The 12,389-nt window shown below is 36.5% G+C and overlaps 1 protein-coding gene across 1 annotated transcript; it reads right to left on the reverse strand.

The window, feature by feature from the left end:
• Nucleotides 1-5,202: 5,202 nt before the first annotated feature.
• On the reverse strand, nt 5,203-7,320 carry LOC142547388 (AT-hook motif nuclear-localized protein 27-like). The gene has a single exon (XM_075655660.1). The coding sequence runs from the start codon at nt 6,672-6,674 to the stop codon at nt 5,829-5,831; it is 846 nt and encodes a 281-aa protein (XP_075511775.1). The 5' UTR covers nt 6,675-7,320; the 3' UTR covers nt 5,203-5,828.
• Nucleotides 7,321-12,389: the final 5,069 nt, after the last annotated feature.

The raw sequence follows: 12,389 nt of genomic DNA on the forward strand, positions 1-12,389 counted from the left end.
GTTGGACCCCTCAAAGAGTTTGGGTGTGGGGAGGGAGCTCTTCAAATGCGCCTCCTCGACCGGAAGCAGCATCTGTTTCAGTAGCAAGAGTCCAGTTGGAGTGTCTCCCTCTGTGAAGATGTTGTCCCGGGGAGGCAGATTGGGCTGCAGAGGTTCTTGAGTGGCCGACTTTGGAGAGGAGGGGTGGATTGTGTTGCTCAGGAGGTGGCGCTCTGACTTTCTCCCTGAGTACTTTCAATTAATACCAGTTTCGGGCCTGAGGTGGCCTTTCTTTTCCTCTGGCCGAGGGTAACATGGTCTTCAGACTCTTCTTTAGAGGCTGCCCGAGTTGCCTCCTGATGTTATTTAGTTTCTACTCGGGTAGATTTCTTCAGCCAGGCCGCCTCCTCCTCGGCCACTCTCTTTTTCTCAGCAGCCGCTCTCCGGGCTGCGAGCTTTGCCTCTTTGGCCATCTTTTCAGCTGCCCACTTCCTAGCGAAGGTATCCTGCATCTCTGTATTATCTGCACAAGGAAAAAAAGGGTTAGTGTGATTCTAAAATAGAGAACAAAAGGAATAAACAACAGAGTTTGAAGAATAAAGTTACCGGGTTGAGCGTCCGAGCCAGCAACTTCATCAATTATCCGGTCGACAGGATCCTTTACCCGGGCACTCAACTCGTAAGTTATTAAATTCCCTTTAGAAATGAGGGTGGAGGAAGAAAATTTCCGACCCTCTACCAAGTCTTGGCTTCGGGTATAAGACTCCTCAAATTTGTAGGATTTAGGTAGGGAAGGTTGTGTAGGAAGAGAAGGGAGAAACCCGGTCAAACAAGGGAGGGAAGCAGGGAGTTGTATATAAAAGTAGCGTCCTTTCCATCCCTTCTGAGAAGCAGGGATATCATCAAGGAACCGGGATTTTAGCCGAGTAGACAAGGAGAAGGCGTTGTCTCCCAGCCGACAAACAAAAAAATAATGAAGAATAAGGGGGGTGATGAGAAGGTTGTGCATACGAAAAAGGATATAGGCCGAGGCCATGATCCAAAAAGAATTGGGGTGGAGTTGGTTGATAGGTACGCCAAAAAACTTGGCGACCTCGATGTAAAAAGAGGGGATGGGAAATCGGAGACCATTCCTAACTTGGTCCAGAAAGAAGGTGGTGAAGCCGGAAGGGGTGTTGTTAGCCCTATCAGAAGGGCCGGGTATCAAAATTTGGAGAAAATAAGGGATGGAGCCGAGAGTCCTGAGCTCTTCGTCCGCTCCCGAGCACAGAGTGCTGCTCATTGAAGCGAACTAGAGAACCCACAGAGTCTCAGATTGGGATGGGGAGGAAGCTCAGGCTTTGCCCTTGCCCTTGATCTTTTTCGAAGCTCAGGAGGGGCCGGCAGAGGAGGGTTTTGACTGTTTCATTTTGGGCTTTTTTGAGGAAAAGGTGAAGGAGCGTTGCGGGGGAGAAGAAGGGCTAGAATCGTAGAGCATCGCGGTGGACTCGTAGCTAGGCGAGCCTCACGCATTTGCTCCGGAGGTAGAAGAGGTGGAATTCGACATTTCTAAAAAGAATAAAATGGTAGAAAACTTACGAAATTAGATTGAAGCGAAGGATGGGTGGTCGGAAGTTCGTCGGATTTGGATGAAAGCGCCGTGCGTCGGAGAAATCTTGAGAAAAATTCGAAATTTCAGAAAGTGACAAATGAAGGGGATGTGTTGTTATATATAAGTGGAGGGAATTGATCTTAACCGTTAATCTAAAGTTGAATCGGACGGTCAGGAGGCATCTTGGAAATTGTGCAGGTAGGTGAAAGGACGTGCACGGATATCGAAGCGTCAGACTTATCATATTCTCGGAATACGAAACATTTCGGACCGTTGGAATTCTAGGGCATACGTCATCATGACATCATCTCCACTGCCCGAGAATACTAAACGACAAAATATTCAAAGTTTGGGAGACATGAGGCCCTGGCATCTTATTCAAAGTCCGGGAGACATGAGTTCCCGGCATCTTATCTTAAGCCCGGGAGATTGAAATTCCCGGCACTTCATCCCATCTCTGTGATATTTGAAGCTCTCGATGCTTTTGTAATCTGAAATTGGTTATCTTTCTATTGAAGCCCAAGCGTGACTGATCGGGACAGCGAATAAGACTCTAGCCCGACTATTTAAGGGATGGGTGGTGATACCCCATAAGAGCATGTGTCATGGATGACCCGAGAAACTAAATGGATAGCCCAAAATCAGAGTCAATATGTAACTACTTTCTTCAGCAGCCGGGCATCGGGATGCCCGGGATATTTTCTCCTCGGGCAATTAGGGGCCCGGGCTCTTGTGCAAGCTCCCGAAACTTTTACATGGGCTACCTCGAGAAACACACCACACTCGAGTGTATCGGTATGGGCTATCTTATGCTTGGCAATCATTTCTGTCAGAACGACATGGGTTTGGCGTGTCAGAGAAGTCATCAGAAGTAAGGTATGGGCAGCCGCCTTACCATACTTAGCAGGTGGGTACTGAAAACAAGGTAATCATGGGATTTCCTCCTATAAATAGCAGATACACTTCTGATTTACAGATTCTGGAATTTTGAACTCTCAAGCACTCACGTATATCACCACATACACAGCCATTTTACTCTTCTTCACCTGCTGACTTAAGCATCGGAGTGGCTACGCTGGACATTTCTCCGGCGCCCATTCACGAGTTCATCTTCTTGTCTGCAAGTCACATTTGATGTCATGTTACAGAGAAATAACTTTATCACAAGTTGTATTTACCTGCTCACTTTCCTAAACACAATGCTTATATCATAATCCGATATATTGCCCCGACTTTGCTCACCTAATTTACCCGGATTACATCATTATTAATATTGTAAATAAGGATGTTGATGGTCCGAGTCTAAGCCATATCCAGCATATTTGAGACGGGTATGGGCATGAAAAAGCGGATCTCGATAGGATGCGGTTATTAAATTTTAGGTTCTGACTGGCATGGTTCGGGTGATGAGTCTTATAAGACCAACCTGTACGTGATAGGGTTTGTGCAATGATATTTTTAAAAAACCGATGCAAACAATGATTGTTTTTTTACTTATATTTTTATTATAATATAGTAAACTATATATTTACAAATTTTGTCTCATCTTTATCTTTAGTTATATGAAAAGATTTAAGCGTAAAAATATATATATCAACTTGTCCTATCATATTCGTTGATGTGAAAATCCCAAAAATGATATTTTGATTGAGTTAATTTTATAAGAAGAGTTTTAATTTGAATTACTTTATTTATTTTTAATTATAATTGCGTTAATTAGAAATTATAAATGTGAAAAAATAGTATAAATATAAATTTTGACGAGTCTAACAACTTATCATGCACGAGCAGATATCGGATCATCCCTGAGTGTAAACCACCGGTTCGGCTGTTAACCACAAAATAGTGAATCAAAGTAGAATATTTTGGTAAGCGGGCCAAAATGCATATTTTTTAAATATCCCCAAGAAGATGGGATGGGTTCGGATTGATTTGCGTGGCGAGAAAACGAAAAGCAATAAAGAACAAAGTGGAAGAAAGGATTGACATTGTCAGAACATCATTGAAATGCGTGCCACCTCCTCTTCAGACAAGAGAACTCTCAATGAAGAGAACTTTCGCCTCCCATTTTTTACTTGGTCGTCAATATTGTTGTCTAATGGCATTAGATCCCGAGAACGAAATATATCTTGAGAAGGATTAATTATATTTATATTTATAATAATAATAATTTTTTTAATATAAAAAATAATATCTTTCTATACAAGTGACTCAAATAAGAGATGTGTCTCACAAAATTGACCGGTGAAATAGTCTCATAGTAACTTTTGTAAATAAACAAACTCGATAACAGATAGATCGTGGTCTCATAGTAACTTTTGTAAATAAACAAACTCGATAACAGATAGATCGTGGTCATATTTAGAGATGAAATGAGGTCAATTTCTCTAGACAACCGAGTACTAGTGGACTGTTATCAATGAGATTCAATAAAAACTATCCCATCGAAAAAACAACGCATGAATCCCATATATGCCAACAATCATCGCTAATAATATCATCCCTATAACTAAAACTTGGGGGCTATTTTCATATGTTGAGAATGTTGTTGTCCAAAACCATAATAAATAAAAAGAATTATAAAAAGATGACATTCATAACTTAATAAATAAACATCGCATTCGAATCCATGGCCAGTTTGATATCCATTTAATATATAATGCATCATCTTCCCAGGGGGCGTTATCCGATTTTTCGAAAATAGTCGTATTTTGTATCCATGAACTCAAATAATGTGATCCCATTCTCAAAATTTTTATGGAGGATTCTCCATTCATATATATAATCCCATTGACATTCATCCTCTACATGGAATTGACTATCATCGTTAGGCTTTCATCAAAATTAAAGTGTAATCACAGCAAGAGATATATCGGGTCTATGCGATCTTACAATTAGTAATCGAACTAATCATACAAGGAGAGCTAACTTTCATACAGTTAGTTGAGGGTTTTCAGTGAACAATTGTAAATGGCATGTATAGAGAGAGAGAGATGGCATTGATCGAAAATCTCTTAATTACTGCGTACGTAAATATGAGGGAGATTTAAAATTTTTAGGAACAAATATTGAAGAAGAGGCCCCTAAAACCCCTAATTTTCAATCTAGGCGTGTGTTAACTCCACTCTATTTTATGCTACAAACCATGTTATTTTGCATATTAAACGAAGCATCTGTTGTAACAAATTTTTGGAGTGTAAATACGTGACCGAGAATCCTGATGCAGTCTAAGAAAACTAAACCCTTTATTCTGCTCAATTAATCTAGGGTTGTACTTTAAGGGTTTGAAATATGATGATTTCGATTAGTTTTATTGTTTACGATAAAATATTATTAAATCAATTTTTAAAATTCATATTTTTCTTATTTAGACAATAATAATACAAATTATGATTGATTTCAAATTAGATTATTATCCAGTGAACTTGAAATCTAACTCCATTGATAGGAATATTATATAAACATAAATATGTAAAGCGTGGATATGAAATTTATAATACTACGTCTCTAAACAATTAAAATACATTTTAAATCCACGAATTTAAAATATATCAATTCAAGCATAACCTGGTAATCTAAAGTAAAATCCAATGTTATTGTTTAATTATCAAATATTCAACACTTAGAAAAACAAAACTTAGAATTTTCAACATCTTTGAAATCTAAAACTAGGTAGCAAAGAAAACATTCATGAATGGAACAAGAGAGGACATATATATAACATGGAATATGAATGGATACATGCAACACACACAAATACATAATACAAGTCAACGCAAATTCATGAAATAAGAATCTCAAAAGGCAAGTTAATTGAGTCCTACAAATTTATGAGTGCAGAATGTAAAGATTTTGCTTGGATACTAACTACGTGCAAAAGACCTCTGATTTACTGACCTTGAAAATGTAATAATGGCTTCAAATTTTTAATTCATTCATGCGCTGCAGCCATTGATGGATCATCTTCCTTGTCTCTTTACACTTGAAAAAACAGACTCAGCCATGATATAAATCCAGCTTCAGCTTTACAAAAGAAAATGTCAATTTACAATCACAAGACCACACTGCCAACTAATAATGTAAAATTTGTCATACAGAAGTTGTAGTAAATTGATCAAGTTTGGAAGAAATCCCATAAATTTTATACGTGATCCTCGCTTATGTACTGATATGGAAACCTGAGGAAAAGAACGATGAAACTAGCTAGTTAACCCCCACATTGAATCGAATATTTCTTTCAAAGATGGCCGGGTGTTAATCAGAAGGGTGGCCTCGCTGAGCTTCCGCTGCCCCAGCCGAATAGATTGACGGAAAATGGGTAATTGGCGCCGGCGGCGGGGGCAGCTGAGGCGCTGAAAAAAGAACTACCACCGCCTCCGACAACAGTGCCGCCCTCACTGACATGACCGCCGGCGGTAATACCGGATGACTGGGATGCAGCGGGCTGAGACTGGGCGCCAGTGGCGGGAGCCGCGGCCTCCTCTTCTTCTTCCAGAGGTAGACGTTCAAACACCGCATTTGCAAACGAAGTAGCAATCAGAACAACTGGGCCCGAAGCCAACAGCGGCCCCACCACACTCCCTCCAACGACTTGTCCCTGGCCACCAGACAAGAATATCGACAGCCCACCAGCACCTGGCGGAGCAGGCGGCGGAAGTACCGTCCCGGAAAGCGAGAGGATCTCCAAACGGCCTTGAAGCGTCACCACACTACCCGCCGGAGACGCCGGCTGGCGCAGGGTCACATTAGACACTGTCCCACTGCCGCTAAGGATGCAAATCCCACGCCCCTTCTTTCTAGCATAAACAGACACGCTCTCCACAACGTCGTGGCCAGCCGAGACTTCTAGAACGTGGGACTGGAGAGCATTCGGGCTATCGCGCGTGACGAACATGGGAGGTTTGGGCTTGTTCTTTGAACCAGGCGGCCTGCCGCGAGGGCGGCGGTTGATGGTGGGAGTACCCCCGGAGCTAGTGGCGGCCACCGTATCGGGATCCTTCTCAGGTGAAGAGGGTTGGATTTCTGAAGCCAGATTTTGGTGAGAAGGGTTTTGGTGCAGGTGGAGATCTGGGGCAAGAAGATGGTGCTCGTAATTACCTTCCATTAATCCCACATCTAAATTTCTATCCCACCAACTGTTTGCCAGCTCTGAATCTTTCTATCTTAAATTGAACACAGAATTAGGAAAACCCTCACGCTATCTCCGCAATCTACTTATCCGACAAGAAGAGAAGATTGAATGAGTTCTTACATCCAGTGCAGCGAAAGGGGCATCGGCCATCGCATCAAAGAAAAGATCCAAAGTGGAGAAAGCTAATACAATTGACGAGAAAAAAAATAATGGATTAGAAAGCCATCAGTCACAGTACCATTTCTATAACAGCTTACTATATCTCAACAATGCTTCGTAAAGGATCAAATTTTCCACTCCTCACTTGCGTAACAAGCTTCGCAGCGGATACACACAATAAATAAATCTCGCTTCAAATCATTCTATTCCCTCCCTTTGTACAATGAACCTTTTTTTATCCTGGATGTTCCAACAGATCCAGCAGAAAACTAATAAAACTTGATCTTTCTTCCAAGTATAAAGGTACCAAGAAGAAAATCTAGCTAGCTGGGCCTGCAGAAGATGGTGGGTTTCTTGAATTTGGTATGGAACTCGGAAGAACGATATATTCGCAGCTCACGGTGGTGAAATGCCCTAGGTGGAGGAGGGTGCGTGCCTGCGTGGGGGAGATCAAGGAGCAGCAAAGAACAAAAACAAATTAGTAACCAAGGAAAATAGAGGATAAATGGAAGGGAGAGAAGTAAGATAGTTTTTTTTTTTTTTTCCTTTTTTTAAAATAAAGTTTTTGGCATATTTAATAACTTTTTTAGTCAGTTACTCTTATTTATTAAATTTTCAAATTAAGATTGAGATTTTGATTTTGATAAATTATTTTTGAATTTTTCTACTTTTCAATTTTATTTCACGTGAGTTAATTTAACATCGAAAACATTAATGAAGTATCAAAATAGGTGACGTGTTATTAAAAAATTGTTGACTTTTTCGATATCGTATAAATAACTAGATCAGAATATTCAAACAGTAAAAGTTAGTGTACCAAAACAAAATTTTGAACCAACACAAAAACTTAAGAAAAAAACTATTTTTATTTTATATGTAATATAATAATAAAAAGACTTTTTTTAATCTAATTTAACTATTATCCAAACTAAAAGCACAGTTTTAATGCAATTAACTTATAAAAAATTCAAATGTTTTAAAATATAAGAATAAAATAAACCACATATATAACATAAATGTTGTTGTAACATTTAAAGTGATACTTTTAATGATAAAACTTATTTTACTTATGTATACTGTATTATTTTAAATAATCAAACTAAACAATCATTAGTTTTCTTTCGATATAAATGAACTTTCTGATATTTAACTCATATAAGATGCAGTCTAGTTTATATTAATTGATATAAATTAGAGCATTCTAATCATTAAATATATTGCTAATTGTCTTCCTGTGATAAATAATAATATATTAAAAAATAAAACATTACCATTTAAAATATTTAAAAAAACGGTAACATTCTTCTCAGATAAACACTTGTTTCTACATCTAATAAAAATAATAATTCCTCCAAATCATTGCTTGTTTATTTATATCTAATCTAATTAATAAAATAAGTTTCTTTTTCCAAAAGCATACCAACTTGTCTTATATTGAGTGGTACTCAACCAACTCTTCCAATTTTTGTTTTGCTCCGCTAACTTTTAATTTTCAAGTATTAGCTGCATTCCAGGAAATTGTGCATCATAAATAGGAACTAATAAAAAAACCAGCTATCTCGTAGAAAGACATTGCGAGCTTTTGTGGAAAAAAATAATCTTCTGAGCCGGAACAAAAGATATAAAATTTCTACCAAGATAACTGGAAGTTCCAACCAATAAAAATCTTAATGAACCTAAAAACACGACAAGGGCACATAAAAAATTACTTAGTTTTCGAGACCCCATTATAAGTTCTATCCATATATGTTCTGATCGTTAACTCATACTGCATCCGATTTAATTTTATTAGAATTGAGAGAATTATTTTTACTTTATTTTTTTTTTTGGTTTCCGAGTGAACTCTTATCAAGCTAGCACTAGTTTGATGAGAGTTTCTTCGGAGTAATTTATTAAATTGGTTATATCTAAATTAATAAAATATCTTTCCTTAAATCCCAGCTCCAAACCGGACAAAATACATATAAAAAAATTGTTAGATGTTTAAATATATATATATATATAGATCCTAATTGTGGGCATAAAATGGAACAAGAGATCGGAGTATTTAATTTACTGGAAACGATTGATTTTGGAAGTGCTGTAAGTTTGGTTAGGTCCAAGACTCCAAATTTGGGAAATGTCTACAAATCCTGACTTGTTAACACTTGGAAATACATCCATCGTGCCTGTTTCCTCACGCCACCAACTTTTTCACAAACGGATGCAAAACTGTGTGAATTGAATACGCAAGATTCATATATCTCATTTCATTTATATTCATGTTATTTGTCCAAATTCAACTGGAAACTCAAATTGACTCATCAAACTTACATCAAATTGAATTAAACAGTTCGATTAACTTGGCATTAGGGGTCTGATTCATGCATTGATGGGCTCCACGACTCGTTTTGTTTTAAAATTTTTGTATTCGTTCATAGGATTCTTGTCAAGTGTAGGTTAAAGTTTTGGTCGTATGTAAGGTACAAACGAGTTTTAACGAAAAACAAATGAAACATTTTCGAGACCTTCAACCTTGTGACATTTCTACTGTTACATTTCACCTTCGAACCGTTTGAGTTTGCGACCTGGTTTAGGGATTTGGTTCTTGCCTCCATATAGACCATTGTTCATAAGGATGATAATTTCTGATGCAGCTAAAATTAATGAGTCGCGTAGACTACGGACGTGAGATCCGACTGGTTAGTAAACTGGTTCACTTGGCCGGTAAATGAGCTCACCTGACTGGTAAACGGATCCACGTAGGCAATATACAGTTAATTTGCAAGGAGTCACCTGCGTCACGATGGAGCACCCGGTGGAGCACTCGACCTGGCTCATTTATTTCACTCATATCGCATTATATATATATATATATATATATATATATATATTATTTTGATATTATCTCAATTTAAATATAAATCAAATTAATTAAAAAAATTATCCAAACAAACAATAACCACTTCGACGATGGATGAGGCTCGCAACGGTAGTCTGCGTTAATCCCCACCACAAATAATAAATAGTGAGAGACAAGGAGTGAATTTTTCTGAGGGTCAAAGATGAGTAACGCGCCATGGGACCAGTAGACATGCGCAGCAGTTGGAACTTGATCCAAAACTTATCTTTTATATGTTTACATTTTCTTTTTCTTTTTTTTTCTAACTTTTTCTTCTTTCAAAAAATATATAAAATAAAATTAATAAATTAATAAGCCTTATCTTATCTGTTAATTTGAACTCCGAACCCATTCACTCTTTTGTTTATAAAGTTCTACTCCGTTTAAGTTTTTTTTATTTTTATTATTATTATTAGATTTTGATGCTATCAAAAGTTACTTAAACAGTTTTCGACTCGTTACGTTATTTTAGTTTATAACATTAATTTCAAAATAGTGTAATTCATATACCAAATACAAAACTTATCTTCAATCTATTAATTCTAAACACTACACTAAAAAGAATATATTAGAAATATTCTCTATTATTTTATCCACGACAATTAATTTATCCCACAAAATATTTTTAAACACAATAATTAAATATCAGTAATATCTAAAATAATTTCTATATTGATATTCATTAGGAAATATCAATGAATGGAAAAACTAATTAAATATATTTTAACAATTACTAAAAAATCTAAATGTTTAATCTTATTATTTTATCTATTTAAACTTAATTGAATGTAATTAATTAACTATTAAAAAAATTACAATCACATATAAAAATAATATGAAGATAAATTACTAACATACAACAAATATTAAAATGATATTTATAAAATAGAAATGAAACACAAATATCCAAGTTTTAATTAACTGAATTACTATGTAAATCTCATAAATGATCTATTAGTGCATCTCAAAGTGCGAAGTGAGCTTCTCTATCCCTTATCTTTTTATATCGAACAATAAGTTCTTGTCTTATATTTTGATTCGTAACTATTTCCGCATTTGGAGTTGGTGCTTCCATTGCATCTTGTACAATTTTAAAAATTTCAAGTTTATTGAAATAATATAATCAGATTAATGAAATTTAAAATCAACACATATTATAATTAACTATTACAGACAAATAAATTCTAATTAAAAAATACAAAAAAAATTTAAAAAAAATTACGCTATAGTATTGCACCAAACTAGCTCAGGGTTGTAGCAGAGATCCAACACCAATTCAGTAAATGGTGGTTTTGGATTGGAGATGACCTTAGTATTCTCATTGTGTTGATATAGAGTGATCCGAACAAAAACTTCTCGGACGGGAGTTGATTGAGCTGAATTTTGCACAGACCAACAAACGTTGTAAGAGGGCGTCAGAAGTGTTTCTGGCACAGCCCCTCTAATGCTTAAATTAGTCCGAAGAGCAAACATAATTGTGCGAAAAAAATAGTGCTTGCGTAAAGCAAGGAGCAAAATATTCAAATTGTAGAGACTACCCGGTATTTATAGAGTTGAGACTAGGTACATTGTACAATAACTCTAGCAAGACAAGTGTAACGTCCCGAAAATTTGAAGGTCCACGTGAACTATATGTATGCAAGTTATCAAATTTTTTATGTATTTTAATTAAATTGTTTTAATTACATGAATTGATTATGGGAGGCATGTTTACATGTTTAAAATGTAGTTTTCTACTAGAATGCATAAAACTGTGTTTTTAAAAGGTTATTAGAAATGCGATCGAGGAACAGAGGCCGAGGACTATATAAGGAAAAATATTTTTATTGAATGATTATTTTAATTATTTAATGTATGGTATAATTTAATGAATTTTCGAAAATAAGGTATTTTAAGGTGTTTTTACACGCCGAGTCATATTTTAAATCGGTAATCGATTTTTGATCAAATAGGGACTTTTTGAGAACTCGGCTAATATTTTCACAAAATATTTTAAATATTATCTAATGAGCCTATTATACTATGTTAATGGGTCAAGCTTGAACCATGTATTTTATATTAAATAATCAAGCTTCCAAGCTCTTTTATCTTCTCTAGAACACACGCCCCTCACCCTAGGAATACTATGACTCTTCATCAGCACAAAACCAAAAGCACACATGAAATTTTGAGAGGAAGATTCACTAAATTTGAAGGAAAAATCAGCAAGGTTGCATCTCCCGTCTCTCCACCAATGTCCCTCGCATCACAAGTTGATTTTCGTGCGTAATAAAGGAAAAACACGCCTTAATCTTCCTTCACACCATATTATATATTTTGATACATGATTGCATGAAAAACATGAGACACTTTGTATATTTTCGTTTATATGACACATGATAAAACTAGAGTTTTTATCTTTTAAACTCTTGCTTATGATGCACAAAGGAGCTGCCATGATAGGGCTATGGGAAAGGACGTTTTTTCACATGTTTAAGGGTCCCTAGGTGTACTTTTAAAGGATGTAAAGATTAGGGGAATAAGGTGAACGAAAATTGAGTTTTATGGCCTAGGGTTTGCAGTTTTTTTTCCTAGGAGGGCGCGCCACCAATTGCCGTGGGACACGTCCAGGAGTCATAAGAGGGTGGTCTTGTGGCCCTAGGTGAGAG

Source organism: Primulina tabacum, chromosome 5, assembly GCF_025594145.1.
Source record: "Primulina tabacum isolate GXHZ01 chromosome 5, ASM2559414v2, whole genome shotgun sequence".
Taxonomy (NCBI): Eukaryota; Viridiplantae; Streptophyta; class Magnoliopsida; order Lamiales; family Gesneriaceae; genus Primulina; species Primulina tabacum.

Excerpts from the sequence above, each read along its gene's own strand:
- LOC142547388 (XM_075655660.1), bottom strand. The coding sequence starts at position 6,674 with ATGGAAGGTAATTACGAGCACCATCTTCTTGCCCCAGATCTCCACCTG.